The sequence below is a fragment of the Podarcis liolepis genome (genome assembly GCF_965112155.1).
Source record: "Podarcis liolepis genome assembly, chromosome: 15".
In the NCBI taxonomy this organism is placed as follows: domain Eukaryota; kingdom Metazoa; phylum Chordata; class Lepidosauria; order Squamata; family Lacertidae; genus Podarcis; species Podarcis liolepis.
In genome coordinates, this window is record NC_139566.1 from 19,587,693 (window position 1) to 19,608,232 (window position 20,540).

The 20,540-nt window shown below is 45.9% G+C and overlaps 1 protein-coding gene across 7 annotated transcripts; it reads left to right on the plus strand.

The window, feature by feature from the left end:
• LOC310694767 (semaphorin-4A-like) lies at window positions 1-19,899 on the plus strand. 7 transcript variants are annotated; one of them, XM_083478294.1, is made up of 15 exons: window positions 32-59; window positions 1,398-1,458; window positions 2,282-2,410; window positions 4,028-4,188; window positions 5,334-5,393; window positions 5,953-6,051; window positions 8,125-8,236; window positions 9,368-9,475; window positions 10,308-10,447; window positions 12,084-12,253; window positions 13,094-13,244; window positions 15,358-15,547; window positions 16,417-16,532; window positions 18,411-18,568; window positions 19,349-19,899. In XM_083478294.1, exons 3-15 carry the CDS (start codon window positions 2,314-2,316, stop codon window positions 19,758-19,760), a joined length of 1,974 nt encoding a protein of 657 aa, XP_083334420.1. In that variant the 5' UTR covers window positions 32-59; window positions 1,398-1,458; window positions 2,282-2,313; the 3' UTR covers window positions 19,761-19,899. The 7 variants fall into 7 exon arrangements, with proteins under 7 accessions (XP_083334421.1, XP_083334419.1, XP_083334420.1 ...); XM_083478296.1 differs by having other exon boundaries at window positions 36-59; window positions 1,398-1,548; XM_083478292.1 differs by having other exon boundaries at window positions 36-59; window positions 2,248-2,410.
• The last annotated feature ends 641 nt before the right edge of the window (window positions 19,900-20,540 follow it).

Consider the following 20,540-nt stretch of genomic DNA (forward strand, 5'->3'; position numbering starts at 1 on the left):
CCAAAGGGTTGGGGCTTGCTGAGAGAGGTCAGAACAAGAAACATGAGCCTGGGGGAGGGGTAAGTGCTGGTGAAGGAGAAGACCTTGTGGCCTGAAATATACTCTTGAGTTGAGAGTGGATTTCATTCTCTTTATTCAGCTCATAGTGGTGAGGAGGAATATGGCCTAACTGGGCAAAGAGCAATTGAACCTGGGGAAGATAGGCAAAGGGGATGTGGGGGCCTGGAGAACTGATATTTAAAGGATGAGCAGGGGAGGCGGGAATCTTTGCATTTATTCCAGAGACTTCCATTTATTCCCCCAAAACATCAGGTTCTAGATTCACTCTGGAAATTCTCCTGGCCTCCAGACACCATGTTTGAGATAAGGAGGATTTCTCCTCCTGCAGGAGTACAGGTTCCCGCCCCGCCCCCAAATCCATTTCCATATCAATTTACCTTCCTTGTAAATGTTCCCTGTTCTGTGCACTTAACTGCTGATTTATTATTCCTTCTGGTAGATGGTGGTCTTGCTGGTTCTCTCCACTTTGAGAACTCGTTCTGGTTGGCAAAGCAAAATTATGAGTCTCCTCTCAGTAACATTGTCCAGGGGTCTCATATGCATCCACTCTACTAAACCCCCCCTCCTGAGTCCTGTGGGTGGCATCTGAGAGGCTTATAAATCGAGAGGGTTTTTTGAGCTTCTCATAGAAAAGAGTTGGAAACCTAGGAGAGGCCTACATAGGAGCCATAAATCCTGCTGCCATGAACTGGTTGTCTTTAAGATTCCATAGGGCATTCCTAGGATCTGCAGTGTGGCACCCATTGCACCCTCAGGTGCCATGCCTGGCCCATCCCATATTTTGGTGTTTTTTTAATAGTGTATTTTATCATCATTGGAATGTCTGGCTGGAAAATGATTCTCACCTGCTTAACTCTCTTTCCTCTAAATGCTTCTAGGGACTAGCATTTTTGTTTGGTATATATTTTGCCTGATTTTCACTAGCTGTTAGGGGAGCGGTTCTTTGCCCTAATTTTCTTTTTCTTGTATTTTGCCTTGGTTTTTTTGTTACTGTTTGATCTGAGGACAACTTTGTCACTGAATCCGTAGGCAATAGGCAGCAGCATAGTCGCCTCAGGCTTTCTGTCTTTTGCTGATTTGTACTTTTCGTTAGGAGTCTTTGCAGTCTTGTAGCAATAGCCCCATATTTCTTGAAGAACATTTCCAAGATTTCTCGGTCGGTTTACGGCCATGAAAAGCTCTGCTTGAGCACTTTGCCCTCTTAGTTTGCAGCTGTTGAATGGCTCAAGTATATCATTCCAGACTTCACACAAAATACCAGCCTCCAAACTGTGCTTTATGTCCCTCAGGATCTTTGCACCTGACATTTGAGATTCATCTTCCTCAATTCTCTCTAGGGCTCTGAGGATGTTGGCACGTAAACTCTGAGAAATTTGAGCATTAGACACTCGTTTGTCAGTGAGTTTCCCCAGTCGCTTCCAGCATATTGCTATTTCCATGTGGGATTCAATCACATTCAGGCAGATTCAGCTTGCACAATTAAGGAAGGTTTGGAACTCTTAAACAACAAATACACTGTTTGCAATAAAGAAAGTGATTGAAAAATGCACTGGAAAGTGTGGGATTGCAGAGTTTCCAGGCCAAGCTCCAAGGGGAGCTCCACATAGAACACACTGCAGTAGTCCAGTCTCAGGATCACTAACCCTTAGATTATAGTGGCAGGATAAAGGTAAAAGGTAAAGGTACCCCTGACCGTTAGGTCCAGTCACGGATAACTTGGGGGTTGCGGCACTCATCTCGCTCTATAGGCTGAGGGAGCCAGCGTTTGTTCACAAACAGCTTCTGGGTCATGTGGCCAGCATGACCAAGCCGCTTCTGGCAAACCAGAGCAGCGCACGGAAATGCCGTTTACCTTCCTGCTGGAGCAGTACCTATTTATCTACTTGCACTTTGATGTGCTTTCGAACTGCTAGGTGGGCAGGAGCAGGGACCGAGCAACGGGAGCTCACCCCGTCACGGAGATTCGAATTGCCAACCTTCTGATCAGCAAGCCCTAGTCTCTGTGGTTTAGATCACAGTGCCACCCAGGATAGCCTAATTCAAATATGTGTCAAGCTGGTGCAGCAGATGAAGCTGATGAAAGGCTCGCTTAGCCATAGGGAACCCTTAGGCCTCAGAAGTGTAGCAACACATTGCTACCTTTTTAGAGGTGACTTCTTCCTTATTTTCTTCTGAATTTCTTGACAGCTACCAAGTTAGCTGCCCTTTCTCCTGCTTGCAGAAATCCCAGCGACCACCTGCTGATTGACAACCATGAACCCCAAACAGTCTTTACGCCTCTTCGGGTTCCTCCTGACATTTGCCACCGCTCTGGCCACGGATCTGATGCCAAGGCAAGACACCCAGATAAGTGAGTAACTCACAGGAAGACAGAGGCAGAAGCTGCACTCTGGGGAGATATTAAAGGGTGCCTGGAAGGAGATGAGCGAGATTTCAAACCTAGGACTGCCCTACGTCTGGCTTTTCCCAGACATTACTGGGATTTCAAAGGCAGAATTGACGTCCAGGGCGAATTTCCGAAAGGCGGTGCTTTGTCCTGGATCTTGGGCAAGTCAGTCAAACAACTTTTGGAGTGTCCTGGTTTTTACTTTTTAAAATAGGGCAACCCTACCAAACCTGTTACTTCAAAGGTAACTGCTTTGGAAGGGACCCGAGGCATCATTCAGATTGACACCGCCCCCCCACCCCCAACAAACCTCATAACAGGTATCAACGTGCTGTTGTATGAACTGCCAACAAAGAAAATGGGTCTCATTGCTCCCCCTGGTGGAATTTGCTTATAGCAACTCGATTGTTCAGCAGGAAACACATCCCCCTTTTTTTGCTAGCTACAGACACCAACACAGCACCTGCACTGCACCTGCGCTGCTGCCACCCATTATCTTCCCTCCACAGTGCCTAGCTGCACGTTGAATGCATGACACCCCAGACTCAGATCCACCCTGCGACTTTTCAATTTCCCTTCCTTCCTTCCTTCCTTCCTTCCTTCCTTCCTTCCAAGTGTCCACCCAGTGTTTCATCGCCCCCTCAGAGGCCTCCGTAGCCCCCAAGCATCCATATAGGGTTCCCAGCCTGATGCCAGCACCAGTATTGGTGGATGGAAAGGAGGAGTTTGAGGTGGCCCAGAACTTGGACTCTTGACATCGTCCAGAACTTGGACTCTTGACATCGTCCTGGAAAGCTGCAATATCTCACTGACTGCAAGAGCTGTGGACCAAATGATCAATCCTAGGAAGCTAAAGTGCATGCTCCAAAGGTGGTGACTCAGTTCCACAAACACTGCCCTAACAAAGCCAGCGCCTGAGGGTGGCACATGCCCCTCTAACTGCCAGGTTTCAAGGTGCTTCTTTCAAAATGGCGCCAGGCTATGTCTTGCACTGTCCATGTTTGGGACGGAGGTGCGGCATATGCACATATATACCACCAGGGCTGGGCACTATGTGGTTTTCAACATTGCGATATATATCACCAACTAAACATTGCGGTGCATCGATATATCACAGTGCCTGAATAAGGACAGAGCTATGTAAAGGCACTGGCTGGCTTCAAAGTTTATCTCACATTGCGATTTTGTTATAGCACACACACACACACACGCAAGCACCATGATTCACGATATATAGCCAGGTCAAAAATTATGAAACCGATATCATGATATGGACTTCAGACCATTTTTGGATGATATATTGATATATCACCCACCCCTATAGACCACCCAATGTTCGGCCCCTGTAAGACACCTTCAGCATCAAGGAACAAAAGGCACACCCTGACTTCGCCTCTGGGGACCGGGAAGCAAGAAAGCTGAGCTCCACTAGCCACTGAAAACCACAACTGGCTACCCAGTCCATCCAAAATGTGTGGCTCTCTGGTTAAAAGCAGTCCAGGTTATCTACCTCCCACCCCCACCCCCGGTCAGTTGGCATTGCTTGCTGAAAATGTACCTAACATCTTTTCCCTTCCTCAGGGAACCCTCGACCAATTATTGCACAATACCACCGAAAGGGAGTTACAGATTGTGCCACTTTTGTCCTGAGCACAGATAGGAAAACTCTCTATGTGGGAGCCAGAGACACCGTTGTCGCTCTTGACACTGCCAGAGCTAAAATCAACAACCAAAAGGGCATGGTGAGTAAGAAATGGCAATTCAGAATAAGAAGTGCGGGGGGGAAGACTTGGGGTGGTCTTCTGGTTAGCCCTCCTCTAGATGACAGCCCTTGTCTTCCCCCACCCACCACTTTTGGGAGAGATGTTGGGAAGCCTTTTCTGAAAAGGTTTCCTACATGTGCACTGGAGTTCTTTGCGTTTCAGCCCTCACCCTGGCCAAACCATTGTTTGCTGTTAGACACCCCAACCAGGAAACTGTGGCTTGTGTGCTTGCCATCCAAACCGGGTGTGAAAGCAACCACAGCTTGTAGTTGGTTTATAGTCCTGGTATGATGTGCAATAAAAAAAATTGTGGTGTGGTCACACCAGGGAATATCCAAATTTATCATAGAGGGGAGAAGAGAGAAAGAGCAAAGGCAAGGATGGGGAAGAAATTGAGGTCACAGTTTAACGTGAACCCACTCAACTGACACCTTGCCCCAAACAATGCACAAACTGAAGCACAACTATTATTCAAAACTCACGCTTTTCTGAATTTCGGAATGTAGTTCTGCAGCCAAAAAGTGTCAATGAGGAGAACTGTTTGCAAAATGTGTGTGTGTGTGTGTCTGTGTGTGTGTCTGTGTGTATGTAAACATACAAAATGTATTACATTAGGCAAAACTGCCCACAACAATGTGTGCATTAGGAGAAACCTGCGCTAAAACGCTGGCATTTTTTGTGAGGACTTCAGAAAAATAAAGCACGAATCAATACAGAAATGTGGAGAATTGAACTTAAGATTAGAAAAGTAAGAAACCGAGTGAAAGCAAAATAGATGGCTTCATCCATCCCTATTGCACGCAGGCAGTAGGCTCAGCCCCACAGTTTGCCATTTCTGTCAACTTAGTTAGCGTTTTATTCAAATACAGAGACTGTTGCTGGTAAATACAGGCAGTCTTTGTTTATTTATGTATTGGCTTATTTCACAGCATTTCTAAATCACTTAATTTTTTTTTCAAGAGAACTCGAAGTGGTATACATAAACACAACATTGAAACAGTATTTTTTTTTAAAAAAAAATCCCAGATGTGTTAGCTTAAGGCTGAGCATTTGCACTCTTGGCAACTATGGTTGTTGTTGTTATCTTTCTCTAAAGCTCCCTTCTTCCACTTTTCCTGTAATAGGTACGCTGGGCCCCCAAGAGGGAGATAAAGGACATCTGTAAACTCAAAGGCAAACAGGAGGTAATGGGGTGAGGGGTAGAGGATAAGGGAAGTTTTACAACCTAAGAATGTGGTGTGCAGGGCTGGCCCACTCATGGGTCTGGGTGAGGTACTTGCCTCAGGGCGGCAGCTGGGAAAGTCGGCAAATCTGGTCTCCCAGGAGTGCACCCTTCTCCTCCTCTTCAGCCCACCTCCGGCGCAGCCCTCCTGCAGCCACAGCCGCCTCCTCTTCCACAGACACCCCACCCAGCAGTTGCCACAGCAGCCTTCTTCTCCAGTGCTCGCCTCCGCAGCATGAGCAGGAGAGGCTGTCTTGTCACGTTATGAAGTGGAGCAGTACTAACCTAATGCTATTACATCCAAGCTCTGAAATCTTCTAGCTGCACTGCTGCTTCGTGATTCCATGACTAAATAAATAGATCCACCATCCATTGAAACCTTCAAGATCCCCTTTGAGCTTGCAGAGCAGGAAAGGGGCTGGCTTTTCATGCTTTTTAACAACCTGCCAGTGGAAGCCTCCTCTGGGATAGAAATGGTACCTGGAAGTTGAATCCTGATTTCCCCCTCTTCTTCTCCACAGATGGATTGCTTGAATTTTATCCGTGTCCTGGTGCAACTGAACGACACACACCTTTACATCTGCGGGACGTATGCTTTCAAACCCACCTGTGCTTACATTGTGAGTTCCTGGGGGAGAGAGATAGGGGGATGACAAGGGCCTTCAGTGTGACTGGTCCTGTTCAGTGGGACTCTTATTCCCAGGGTCAGGGGTTGGGGGACACGGGTGGTGCTGTGGTCTAAACCACGGAGCCTCCTGGGCTTGCTGATCAGAAGGTTGGCAGTTTGAATCCATGTGACGGGGTGAGCTCCCGTTGCTCTGTACCAGCTTCTGCCAACCTAGCAGTTTGAAAGCATACTAGTGCAAGTAGATAGATAGGTACCACTGCGGCAGGAAGGTGGATGGCATTTCCGTGAGCTCTGGCACTTGTCACTGTCCTCCATGCGCCAGCAGCAATTTATTCATGCTAGCCACATGACCCAGAAAGCTGTGTGTGGACAAACGCTGGCTCCCTTGGTCTGAAAAGCAAGATGAGGGCCACACCACCCCATAATCGCCTTTGACTGCACTTAACCGTCATGGGGTCCTTGACCTTTACCTTTCTCTTACCGTATGTTCAAGCCCTACATTGGGCAAAAAGATTCCTGCATTGCAAGGGTTTGGCCCTTGTGATCCTTCCAACTCTATGATTCTACACAAACACGACTGGAACAGAATTCCTGCTGAGATACAACTACCTGTGCTTTCCAGAAACAGCTGAAGACAAGCTTTTCTAGCTGTGTGAAAATGTGCCTGTCATCATGGGTGGTCATTTTGTATTGTGTTTAAACTCATATTCCATTGTTTTCTTACTGTCTTTAAAACTATTTCAACTTCTGCTTCATATGATGGTGAATTGTCTTGAAAAGTATATGTAAAAGAAAACTCATAAATTAATAAACAGCAACACCTTCAGTCTCCATATTGAATGAATGAAGAGGTTATATCAGGGGTCAGCAACCTTTTTCAGCCATGGGCTGGTCCACCATCCCTCAGACCATGTGGTGGGCTGGACTATATTTTGGGTGGGGGGGGGGAATGAACGAATTCCTATGCCCCACAAATAACCCATAGATGCATTTTAAATAAAAGCTCACATTCTACCCATGTAAAAACACCAGGCAGGCCCCACAAATAACTCAGAAATGCATTTTAAATAAAATGACACATTCTACTCATGTAAAAACACGCTGATTCCCAGACCGTCCATGGGCTGGATTGAGAAGGTGATTGGGCTGCATCCAGCCCCTGGGCCTTAGGTTGCCTACCCCTGGGTTATCTAAAGCCATGGGTAGTGCCAGGAGCAGGTCAGTAATAAAACACCTGGTGTCTGTGAAGTTGACTCTTTATGTCACCTACCCACCCCTGAAACTGGAGTAGCCTAGGGACTGAGAGGCTGAGCCATGAGACCGGAGATCCCTGGTCCAAATCTTGCTTTGCCATGAAGTTGCTAGACAAACCTTAAGCAACAGATAGGTAGCCGTGTTGGTCTGCCATAGTCAAAATAAAAAAAATTCCTTCCAGTAGCACCTTAAAGACCAACTAAGTTAGTTCTTGGTATGAGCTTTCGTGTGCATGCACACTTCTTCAGATACACTGAAGAAGAAGAAGTGTGCATGCACACGAAAGCTCATACCAAGAACTAACTTAGTTGGTCTTTAAGGTGCTACTGGAAGGAATTTTTTTTATTTAAACCTTAAGCAAGCCATTCTTGTTCACACCTCATCTCCCCCATCAGTAATAGGGGAATAACAGTCAGAGTTTAGTCAGAGCTCAGTCTCACCATCTTCCAAACATAGAGCCCATGTGGCTAAAGGATTCGCCCTTGGTTGGGAAGTTCTGGGTTTGAGCCTCATCCAGCCACAAAACTTACTGAACATCTTTGGACCAGTTGATCACTCCCTCTTGACCTAACCAGGAAATTGTTGGAAGGATAAGAACAAAGCAAGGGACCAACATATAGCACCCTGAACGCCATGGAGGAAGAGAAGACCCGTGCTCTAAATGCAACAGATATATTTATGCATAGTGATATTAGCAGGAAATGGCATATCCCAGATTCAGCAGCAATCGGGATGCTTGGTTTCTGAAGCACACCATCCCATACATTCTGTTCCTTTTTGTCTCTTCCCTTTCCTTTTCCTGTCTTGCTAGGACCTACAAACATTTGCTCTGGTGACTGATGCAGACGGCAACCTCCGCCTTCTGGATGGGAAAGGTGTCACCCCCTATACTAACAAGTATAAGAACACAGCAATTCTCATTGGTGAGCCATCTGGAAAGGGAAGGGATTCACTTCCTTTGATATTGAATGTTTGCAGCACCCCCTAATGCCCCCTCCTGAGCCACTTTCCTGCCCCCATGACTCATTGCAAAGGCTCTCTTCCAGCCTCCCACAACTGAGTGCCCTTCCAATGTTTTTGGACTACAAATCATCTGTGTTGGCTGGGGCAGATGGGAGTTGTAGTCTTAAACATCTGGAGAGCATCCTTCTGAGAGAAGCCCCGGGCTGTCTCCTTACTATTTGAATGCTAGAAGGGTATTTGTTCTTATTTAAATATATGACTAGCCCCAACACTAACCACTACACCACACTGGCTTCCTAGAGCACTTCTGCAATGGGGCAGCTATGTAAATCAAGTAGGTAAATAAATATGGGGAAAGCAAAATATCACTCAGAGAAGAATCTGAAATATTTTCCTTGAAGCTTGAATTTGTTTTATTCTGGATTGTTTCATTTGATATTATGATGTGTAGTCAACCACGTTGAGATTTTCTCTCTCTTTAAAATATAAAGCAGTATAGAAATAGCAGCAGCAGCAGCAACAACAACAACAGTGTGTGAAGTGGCATGCTGTGTATTGCACAGATCCATGCAGGTGCCTTTCACATGGATATGCACTGGAGACAAGATGCCCACTTTGAGATACAACTACAGCCCATCCATGAGGCAGACTGAGGCAGCCCCCTCAGGCGGTGGAATCCAAAGGTGGCCTTCCTCAACACACACACACTGTTGTCTCCATTAGAGAAGCAGCTGCGGCACCTTCTAGGAAGAGATGTCACAAGAGGATCATAAAATATTATGAGAGCCCTTTGAAATCTCGCTGCAGCCGCATGACCCTAGTAAGCAAGACTTGTGGGGCGGCAAGGGGGGGCATGTGGCACATGCAGGGCACGCTTTCTCGTTTTGCCTTAGGCGGCAAAACAGGATGAGCCATGTCTGTGTAGTGGTCCTGGGGAGAAAGCTGATCAAGGTGAGAAAAGCACACTCGCTGCCAAGATCTATAGCCAAGCATCTCCAGGGTAAAAATGGGGGCAGTGTATTACCAGAAATCCAGAAAGCAGGGACTGTTCCTGGGAAAGAACCATCTTCTTTCCTGTCTTTACTCTGCAGATGGTGAACTTTATGCAGCTACCAAGAATGACTTTCAAGGGATAGACCCTATTATCACTCGTACCCTGGGCAGCAAGAAAATTTTGAAGACAGAGCAGTGGATGGAATGTAAGAGCAGGTTTGGGGCACTGAGGGAGTGGAAAGTTTCTTAAACATCCAAATAGAGTCCAGCGACTCCCACTGCCCACCACTGCCTGGTCACCTGGGCAGCTGATACGTTAATGGATTGGTCGGACGCAGAGTAGAGGGAATAGAGGGAGGAACCAGCTGGGGAACCACCAAGGAAAAAAGGCTCAGAGCCCGGGGAGTTGTGGTAGGACAAAGATGAGTGCTCACAGGGAGAAAACTGGGAAGAGGAGGTGTGGGAAGCTGAGGAGGCAACAGGGCTTAGTGAGCGGGAAGAATCTGTAACAGAGAGAAGTCCAGAATAGAGGCAGAAGATGAAGCAGGGCAGGGGGGAGCCAAGAGGCAGAGATGAGTCCAGCTGCTGAAGGGCCATGGGTGTCTCCCCCTTCTGCGGCAACAAGCTCCCCTCCCCACTTGTCTCCCAGAACCTGAAGAAACTTGAAAAGTGTGAAGGAGAGTCTCTGATTGCCTGGAATAAACCCTGGAGATGAAGGGATTTAGACAGCTGTGGGGAGGTGAGAGCTTTCAGTCTCAGCAACTGCTTCATGGGGCCAGTACTTAGCAGAGATGGGTTGTTGTGCTCATTAGGCCTGACACTTCTGTACAGATCCTGTTTTTGCTAATAAAGAGTTAGCACCAACTTGCACAGTGTGATTTACTGCTGGTTGGCTCCTGACAGTTAACAGGTTGGTGCCTGGAGAAGATGCATCTCCTCATCAACCGACATTCCCTTTGGAATTCACGCCAGTGGGGTCATGAACTGAGAGGGTGACGGGTATCTCATGTCTGGTCTTTTTGTGGCTTCCCTCTGCAGCTGATGCAACGTTTGTGGCCTCCATCAACATCCCAATTGCCCCAGATGATCAGAAAATCTATTTCTTCTTTTCGGAAACAGCAAAGGAATTCAACTACTTGGAAAAGGTGGTTGTTTCGAGGGTGGCGCGCATTTGCAAGGTGAGCTGCCTCCAAAATCAAGGGCACATTTGAGCTGGGACTTGCTTGGCCTCTTTTTTTAACCCTTGAATGTCTAAAGGAGTAAGATGTGAGCATGTGCAGAGTGGCTGTCCCTTGCCTTTTGTCCTGGCATATCTGGAATTGGGAAAGACAGCTTCCCAGGAAGGAAATGGAGCCAGAATTTAATTTTAATTATGCTAATATAATGGAAAGACCAAGCATTTGGGGGGACTTTTTCATTTAGAATAAAGGGCAACAGTAAGGCTGAAGTGGTGGATAGACTCAATTTTTCCTCTTTCATGCTGCTACAAATTTGAGGGCCACCCCCCTGAAGTAGATTCAGGGCCAGATAAATGAGAAGACTTCTTCAAACAGTATGTTATTCTCCAGGGGGCCCCGGTCTCAGGGATTTCATCTTCTCACGAAAGTTGCCATGACCCCCAGGTTTCAACAGGGTCAGGCCTGGAGTGGGCAGCCTCAGGCAGATGATGGTGAAGGAGGAGGGAGCAGCAGATGGAATTGGGTTGTGGCAACTCAGGTCGGAGGTTCTGTTCCTTTACTCCCACTATTAGGGAGAGGGAAGCAGACCCACTAGCTCTGCACGCCACTTATCCCGCAAAACAGAGCCTCTTGGGGAACTGGGAAGGACTTGGAGAAGCTGGAGGGGTGACTGAGATGGAGCTGGGGTGGCAGGACACCATCCCATCACTGAGAACCTGGGGCTGCCTTTGTTGATGGGACCAGACACACCTACCTTGATGAAGCACGCATCTTAAGTACACCTTTCCTGTAAGGGGAGAAAGTGCCTCATGAATGAAGCTTGCTATGCCTTGTCCTTAATAGCTTGGTGGGAAGGGCACAGCAGCTCGTTGAGACATCTTTGTTTGCTTTTGTCCAGTCATGAAAACTGGAACCTGCTTTTAAATTCTTGTAATGAGACTCCTGTGCCTTAGCCTACTGTCAGACCTGTGCCTACTGCACATCTGAGTAAAGATTTCTCTCTTACTTATGCCCAAAAGTCTTTGTTGTGGTGTTTTGGGGCAGCAGCCAGGGCAGAAGTAGTTGCAAGCAAAGACAGGGCTTCCAATGCAGCACTCTCCGAACAGAGCAAGGGCAAGTTCAGGGAATCCACATAGGCCAAACCAGGAACCAGCAGCAAAACCGAGAAACAGTTCAAGGTCAATATCACAGGGTTGTCCACAAGGTACAACACCACAGAGAGGCATAACTAGAGTTGGGAAGAATGGGCTAGAGACTGGAGGGTGGTGATGGCACCAGCTTCTTCCCTTCCCAGGATCTCTACCATTCTGTGATTCTATGAAAACAGTCAAGCACAAAGAAAGCAAGAACAATAGCAGGATTAATAGAGGAAAAACAGCAATGTGATTACCCAAAGAACCATAAGAGAATCCCAGGGCCTGTTCCTTAAAAGGTTGCCCCTGTCTTCCGCCCGAAGGCCAACAAAGAGAAAGGGGTTAAGTCTTACAGATAAACTGGACATCAGAAATGAAGATGCTTCAACAACAAAAGGGCATGAGGGCAGTGGGAGGGAGGGAGGGAGGAGATCAGGAGGGGCCAGGGGAGGAAATAAGAGATGACTGGTTTGTCAATAGTCTTGCTTTTCCATCCTCTTCAGAATGATGCTGGAGGAGAAAAGTTGCTGCAGAAGAAATGGACGACATTTGTAAAAGCTGCTCTCTCCTGCACCCCAGAGGGGCAGTTACCTTACAGTGTCATTCAGCACGTATTTGCCCTTCCACATCATGGAGGTGACACAGTTCTCTACGCCGTCTTCACTCCTCAGTGGTAAGGCTGTGACAACTCATTGTACCCAGGGCTATTTTGTGCCGTAGCCACTCAAAATAAGGATGGAGAAGAGATCTGGCTCACGTCCCCTTTTTAACAGAAACCTGCCTAATCTGCACTTCCCTGAACAGCAGGTGAACTGGAACACAACTATCCTTTGAAATCTGCACTGCTCTGAATTTTGCAATGCAGTTCAAAAGGGGGAAAAGGTGTGGGAAAATGCCCATGTTGGGGAAGTGTGCCTAGATGCCTAAATTTATGAAAGTAATGTACAAAAAGAATCATAATAGGTGAAAATCTCTTGCAAAAAAAGAAAATGCATCTCTTTGGGGAAATATGTACTAATTACAGACAATTATTTTATGTGGACTTCTTCAAAAAATTCACAAACAGATATGGACATTGTCAATAGCTGTGTGTCAATCCGAACTTTTTCTGTGGTTTATTACCATAGATTGTGGCATGAGTAAAGGTTGGCATAACTTCATATGAAAAGAGATCCCCTTTATGAACTTTTCTTGACCTGGAAACCGGAGGTTGTGTCAGAGCCCTGCATTGTGGGTGCCCTATAGTTGGCGCCAGTGCTTGGTAGTGTATGTATGAATACATGTGAGCGCTGGACATACATGTGGTTTCTGACACACACATTGCAACAAGGTGACAAGCTGATTTTTCACACTGGAAAAGTGAGAAAGCAACATCAGATTCATCCATCCCTATCTTGGAATCCATTCTTTGGTCCCGCAGCGCACTAAACACTAATGAAGATAAGTGCCTCTGAGCATTTGCAGAGTGCCTTTTCATTCTAGTGGTGCAGCTGACTTGCCCATCTCTTTGCAGGAAAGTGGGAGGTCTCTGGAGCTCGGCAGTCTGTGCCTTCAGCCTTGCTGCTATCAACAAAGTCTTTGATGATGGGCAATTCAAAGAGCAAAACAGCTTTTCCCAATGGATGCCTTATGAGGGCGAGGTCCCAGACCCTCGCCCTGGCAGTGTGAGTATCGCTTCAAGCCCTCTTAGAAGGGTGTGAGCAGGGACCAGGTGAACGTGAGCTTCTGGTGGGGAATGCTTACAAAATTCCCCTCCTTTCTCCCCAGTTTTGGAGCTGTTGTTTTTCTGGAGTAGAATGGGTGTTTTCAAAGTCCTCTTATCAGTGCTTTTTTTCTAGAAAAATAGGTGCCAGTACTCACCATGAAGTTGTTGCAATAAGTGCCACACTTTTTGTGGAAATGTTGTGGATAGTAGCAGAGGATCTACTGATTAAATATTATCCCTCCTCACTCATACTAGTGAGCTAGCAGTAGAGCACTATCCCTTATCTGGAAGCAAGTTGATGGATTCCCTAGAATCATATAAGTTCAACAATCTAGTCTGGCTTGTCCAGATTGGATTGTTCCTGGTAAATTTCCCCTTTAGTTCCCTCTTAAAAACAATAATGACGCGACAGTCTTCTTTTAAAAGTATTGGTAAAGTTTACTTACATTCAGTTCACAGTTTTGTCCTGAAGGCAGGCTTTATCTTGCAGTTGCAGAGAAAGGAAGTCTGAGCTAGGCCTCAGACTTTCTACCTTGTGGCTTCCATCCTCTGTAAGGATGAGCCAGCGGAAGATGGTAAAAGAGCAGCAAAAGAGCCAACGAAAGGAAGATGGCTTTGTGACTAGCCCTTTTATAGGGTCTGCTAGGGTCATGCCCATCTACCTGCTCACACACAGGGGGAGCGTGGTCCAGAGCATGTATGACAGGAAGTTCTCCCTGTCTGGAGGAACATTCCCCTGTGTGTCCACTCTAGGAAACAGCAAATGTTGTACAGTATTTGACTGCTACAGCGAAGATACGTCCCACACTTTTTAACAACAAAAAAGAGGTTCCAGTACTGTGTCCCCTTGAGGTACCCCCTGAAAAAAGCACTGCCTCTTGTTATTCTGGTAACTTGGTAGTAGAGTACCTGTTTTGGCTCTCAAATGGTCCCAGGCTCCATCCCTGGCATCTCTGGGCAGCGCTGGGAAAGACGCCTCCCTGAGAGCTATTGCACAACATCCAACATCCCTGACCATGGGCCATGCTGGCTGGGTCTGACGGGGGTTGGAGTCCAGCACGTTCTGGAGAGCACCAATCTGGTATAGGATTTTCCAGTAGAGAGCTAGAAGGACCAATGATCTGACTCGGCTTATCCACACTTATCTTTTGCTCTGCTCTTTCCTGGCACAGGTCCGCACTTAAAAGTTCAGTATCCAAGCGTTGTTGGTGGTGTTTTTGCCCCAGAGCACTCCCTGCAAAAACCCGCTCTTTAGCGCTCAATTGGAGCAAACGTCTATTTGGGGTTTTGTGGATTGCCGTTTGCTCCAGTTGAGCTTTAAAGAGCAGGTTTTGGGGAGGAAAGCTACGGAGCAAAGAAAAAGGTGCTCAGACATGGAGCTTTAAAGCAAGGCCTGTGCCTGGAAACAGTGGAGGAAAAGTAGAATAATAGAATCTTAGAGTTGTAAGGGACCCCAAGGTCCGTCTAGTCCAACCCCTTGCAATGCAGGAATCTCAGCTAAAGACAGACATCCAACCTCTGATTAAAAACCTCCAGTGAAAGAGAGTACAAGTCTGTTCCACCGTTGAACTGCTCATTGTCAGAAAGTTCTTCCTGGTGTTTAGTCGGAATCTACTTTCTTGTAACTTGAAGCTATTGGTTTGAGTTATCCTCCAGAGCAGGAGAAAACAAGCTTGCACCATCTTCAGTGTGGCAGCCCTTGAGATATTTGAAGATGGCTATCATATCTCCTCTCAGTCTCCTCTTTTCCAGGCTAAATATACCCAGCTCCTTCAACCGTTCCTCATAAGGCTTGGCTTCCAGACCCTTATCATCTTGGTCTCCTTCAGTATAAGGCAGGGTTGTTGTTTTTTGGTCATTTATCATGTTTGGGCTTCTTCATAGTGTCTGTGTCCTATTTCCATTGTTGGAAGCATCGTGCCTCTAAATATTAGTTGCTTGGAATTTCAACTAAGGGGAGAGAGTGCTGTTGAACTCAGGTCCTCCTTGCAGGCTTCCCAAAGCATCTGGCTGACCACTGTGAGAACAGGATGCTGGACTGACCTCCAGCTCTTTTCACATTATCCCTGCAGTGTTCCATCACCCCCACTTCACACAACACCCACAGCTTCATGAGACAGCACTATGTGATGGATGAAAAAATTCAGCCAATCGATAATCGACCTCTACTGGTGCAGCCAAATGTGAAATACACCCAGATTACGGTACACGAATTGCATAACTCCTTGGGAAGGACCTACTATGTGATGTTTCTTGGGACAGGTATGCTTTTATGCTCCAGTAGTAGAGATTGAGTTATTTGTAGGATGCTTTCCCCAGCGAGGCTCGCCTGGCCCCTTTGTTACCTATATTTTGGCACCAGTCAATAACATTCCCCAGGCCTTTGGCTCATCAAACAATCTATGGCTGTTTAAACTGGGGCTGGGTTTTATTGTTTTTGTTATGTCTTTTTGTGTTTTTATATTGCAAACTGCCCTGTAATCCTCGGGTAAAGGGTGGTACAGAAATTTTAATAATAATAACAATAATACTATTGAGCTTTGTGAACTACCTATTTATTTTTTTGACCCAATAAGGGGTAAAAATGAGGGCTGTGACATTTAACTATATATTAGGCTAGGAATTGTTTGGATTGGGGGGCGTGTTTATTGCTGTTGTTGTATCTTTTTTAAAAAACTTATAACTGATGTGGCAATTGTAAAATCTGCTCGTGTGCTTTGGTGTTTCGTTTCTTGTTCATGACTACTTTTGTTCTGTTTCGCCGTTATGTAATTTATATATATATTATGAGTTGCCTTGAGCATGGTTTTAACTTAGGAAAGAGGCATGCAAATAAAACGATAGATTGATTGATGAGGCGGAATGAATCGATCACAAATTTTTCAATTTAAAAAAGTAGAAATCTCAGAGGCTGACTACCTGTCACCTGCCACAGGTGAACCTCCAAAAGCAGAAGTGAGAATGAACTGCAGGCAGAGTGGAGTTCAGCTTCCCTCACCTGCTTGTCTCCTTAGCTCTCATAACTGGACTCCCACCACACATTTGAGGAGGGCAGGCCTGTATTTCAACAAACTGTTCCGCCACCATCGTATCTAATTTGACACCTCAGCATCTTCCCTTACTTTCCACAGACCAGGGCATCATTCACAAAGCAGTGGTCGTTGGCAACGAGGCATACATTGTTGAGGAGATCCTGCTCTTTGTGAGGCCAGAGGCGATCAGGAGTCTGCTGCTTTCTCCTGAAGAGGTAGGAAGGCTCTGTTGGCTAGAGACTGGAGCTGCGAGCTTTTAAAAGGCTGTAGCTCAGCCGCAGAGCATCTGCTTTGCATACAGAAGGTTTTCGGTTCAATCCCCAGTAGGGCAGGCAATGTCCCCTGTCTGAGACCCTGGAGAATGAGATGAGCCCAGTGGTTTGATGAGGTATTATTAGGCAGCTTCCTCTTTATATCAGTTCTTGATCCAAAAACCATTGGGAGTAGAAAGTACTTTATTTGTGGTAGATGGACACAATGCTTCATGTGCAGAAGGCCCCAAGTTCAGTTTCCAGCACCTCCACCTCCAGTTAGGACTGGGAAAAGATTTCTGACTGAAATCCTAGGGAGCTGATTCCCAAGCAGTCAAGAGACTTCACCTGCATGTGTTCATGGTGAGTTCTGGCACCTCTTTTCCTAGAAAAAGGAGCAGTGTGTGTGTGTGTGTGTGTGTGTGTGTGTGTGTGTGTGTGTGTGTCTACGTGTATGTATTAGTTACCTTATTGAGAGTTTGGGGTTTTGTTGGGCAGAGTACGGTGCCCTGACTCCTTGCCCTGCTGCCAAACACACACATCTGCCTTTTTATAATAATAATAATAATAATAATAATAATAATAATAATAATAATAGTTTTCCATTAAAAACATCCAATTAATAACAAATTAAATCCAGTCATAATCCAAATCAAGAAAAAACAACACCAAATTACAATCCGAATTATTAATTATTAAATTTCAAACAGATTTCCCATATTCTGGACTTCTGAAGCAATCATCTCACACAATTATATTTTCTGCTTTCTTCTTGTTCTCATATTTTTCACATTCCAATCTTAAACTCTCTCAAAGTCCTCAGTCCCTGGCTGATCGAGTCTCATCATGTTAAACAGCCATGTATCGCCGAGTACAGTGTGTATATATATATATATATATATATATATATATATATATATATATACCTTCTGTCCATTTGTCAGTGCAGCTTTTCCTGGCTCCACTCTTATCTCCCAGTCTGGGCTGTCGTCTAAGCCTGCTGCTTGAAGTTTAATGACCCAGTATTCCAAAGTTGTTATGTTGTTAAGCATACTGTTCACTAACATATGTAGCAATGAAGATATAAATCATTTGGTGATTGATCAGCTTTTCCAGGGACCACTCAGACCCACCTCTGGGCCCTGGAGGGGGACTGCTAGATGCCCGCTTCGCCTTCTCTCTCGCCCATGATGAAGAAAAGCATGCAAACAGATTCATTGTATATTGTGGGATATTTCCCAAATTATTGTCTCAGATTGTTGTAGAATCAGCCAACAAATGTTTCCTACTCCCTCGAAAAAGGGAGTAATTCGCTCTTTTTTATCCTGCGTGAGAGCTAGCAAACGCCATCTTAGCCGCTCTTTTATCTTTTGTCAAGTCCGATTAAAACTGCGCATCTGAATAATTAATTGTGAACAGATATCCACCTGTACTCCATTTAAAAAATAGATCTCTCTAATGAGGTTCAGCACATAAAAGCAAATGTAGATACTGTATAAAGAAAGTATGTACCGATCACCTCCGTAAATCAAGACACCATGATGAGAATCTCTTTGAAGTCCAAACTTAAACACCACCAACTGTGCAGTTCCGCAGATTGTTTCCTTTTTCTCCTTCAGTCCAGAAGTAAGGGGAAATGTCTGTGCGTGTTATGGAGGGAATGCCTATGGGTGGCATGCCTACGGATTTTCCTCCTCTAAAAACTACGTGCGTGTTATGGTCGGGTGCGTGTTATAGAGCGAAAAATACGGTATATACCAGATGCGGAAGGATGACCTTTGGCCTGTCATCCTTTAATGGGTTCCAAATAGTAATGGAACATCTCTGTCTGTGCATTGTCAGGGAATCCTGCATGTGGGGCATGGCAAAGGAGTCCTTCAAATATCAATGGCCAACTGTGGCATTCACAAAAGCTGTACCGACTGCATTGCAGCGCGAGATCCATACTGTGCCTGGAACGGACGCAGGTGCAAAGAAATCCAAATCTCCAGTACTGACAGGTAAGTATTTGTAAGCTAGAGAGCACTCTGTGAAAGCACATAGAAGGGTTAAGGATAGCTTAGTCAGTACAGCATGAGACTCTTAATCTCAGGGTTGTGGGTTCGAGCCCCACCTAGGGCAAAAATTCCTGCCTTGCAAGGGGTTCGACTAGATGATCTTCGTGGTCCCTTCCAACTCAATGATTCTATGAAAGGATGAGTTCCTTAGTGGGGATGGGGAGTTGTGGAATTTGGTTTGAGTTGCAAATAAATGCAAACCTACCTTATGTGCACTTCAGTTCACAAGGTGATTTGAAATGCAGCTGTCTTCGGATTCTGCGGTGCTGCACACAAAAATTGTTGTAATAGTGAAAATAATGTACTGTAATTCATTAGATTAGGAGATTTGGGTGTGTGTGCATAGATTAAGCACAATTGCCTACAAAAAATGCAAGTTGGGTGCAATGTACATGGAACTGTATGAATTTTCATGCAGACCATAAAACTGGAAAACACTAAACAGATTATTCCATCCTTTCCTCACACTGAAACCCACACCATACATTTAAAGCACCACTTTAACAGACAAGGAGAATCCTGGGAAGAGATGTGTGTTAAGGGTGCTGGGAACTGTAGGTCAATGAAGTCGGGACCTGTAACAAACTATGGTTCACAGGAATCTTTGGGGGAAGCCTTGACTGTTAAAGTGGAATAAGACTACTTGAAAAGTATAATGTGAATGTGACCTTGCTATGGTCCAGCAAGGCGGTTCTTACTTTCCTGGGTCCTTCCTTTCCTTAGGGATAGCTTGAAGCAGGATATTGAGGGAGGAAGGCCAGAAATTGGGTGCAGCAGAAGCAGCAGAAGCAGCAGCAACAGAAGCAGAGCTTCCCCAAGCTCAATTACTGTGGTGGTTGTGATGACCTTGGTTTTCTTCGCCTTCCCTGACAATCTGAAAATGGAAGTGCTGGGATACAGGAGCCTCTCTAATGCCAATAAAGCATCAGGTCAAGAGAAAATCCTGCTTCGTGACAGCCAGAGCCTTCCACAAGGCAGCCTTTGCCAGGAAGCTGCCAACAGCTCTAAGATCTGCTGTGTCAAAGGTGGTGGTGGGTCCTTTCAGAACATCCTGGCTAAAAACAACTGCTTGGACTTCGACCTATGGGGATATGGGGAAGACTCCAGAGGCGTTGTGGCAGTAGAGGGAATCTAACCTGGTCCAGCTTCATCCCCCTGCAAGAGCAACCTTTTGAGATCACAACAGCTCACCACAGGCAACCAAACAAAGATCTTGCCACTATTGTGATGCTGTTCTCAAGCACCACAAAAGTAAACATGCTGTTACCTCTTGATTTCAAGTGTCCCTTGTCCCCTTTTCTCTACAACGCCATGGGAAAGCCAGGTTGTGCAGCTTGCTGAATCCCTCTCACTTATTCAGGTCCCCGTCCTCACTTCCATAGATTGACTCACAACCCAAATCCATAGATCTCTCTGTTAAATGTTTGCCTAAATCCTAAAAACAAATGGAATACCAACGCCAATCCCTGATCTTCAGAGCTTTCCAGGTTGGAGATGCTCAGGAATGAAGCTGAAGGATGCTTGTGGGTAAATCAGGGCTGGGAGGCAGATTTTAAGCTACCAACAATTCAAGGGCAGATACAGGAGGGCAAATTAGCAACACAATGTGCAGCCCGCAAAACCAGCCCCACTGTTAGGCAGCTCTACCATAATGGAAAGTGAGGTCGGAGTCTAGGGGTGCAAGTGGGGGCAGCAGAGCAGGACATTGGCAGGCCCAACCCAAAGGGAATGATTTCTTCTGTGTAAGATTACCTGGAGTTATTATCATGCCTGAGTTGGTTCCCAGTTTGTCTTCATAACTGAGCCATTCCTATGGCTGATCTGGTTCATGTGGTCTTGGGCCCTTCTGTTATGTGCTTCAGATATTTGTGGGGGTGGCAGGGAGGTGAAGAGAGGAGTGCAGGTTCATACTTTG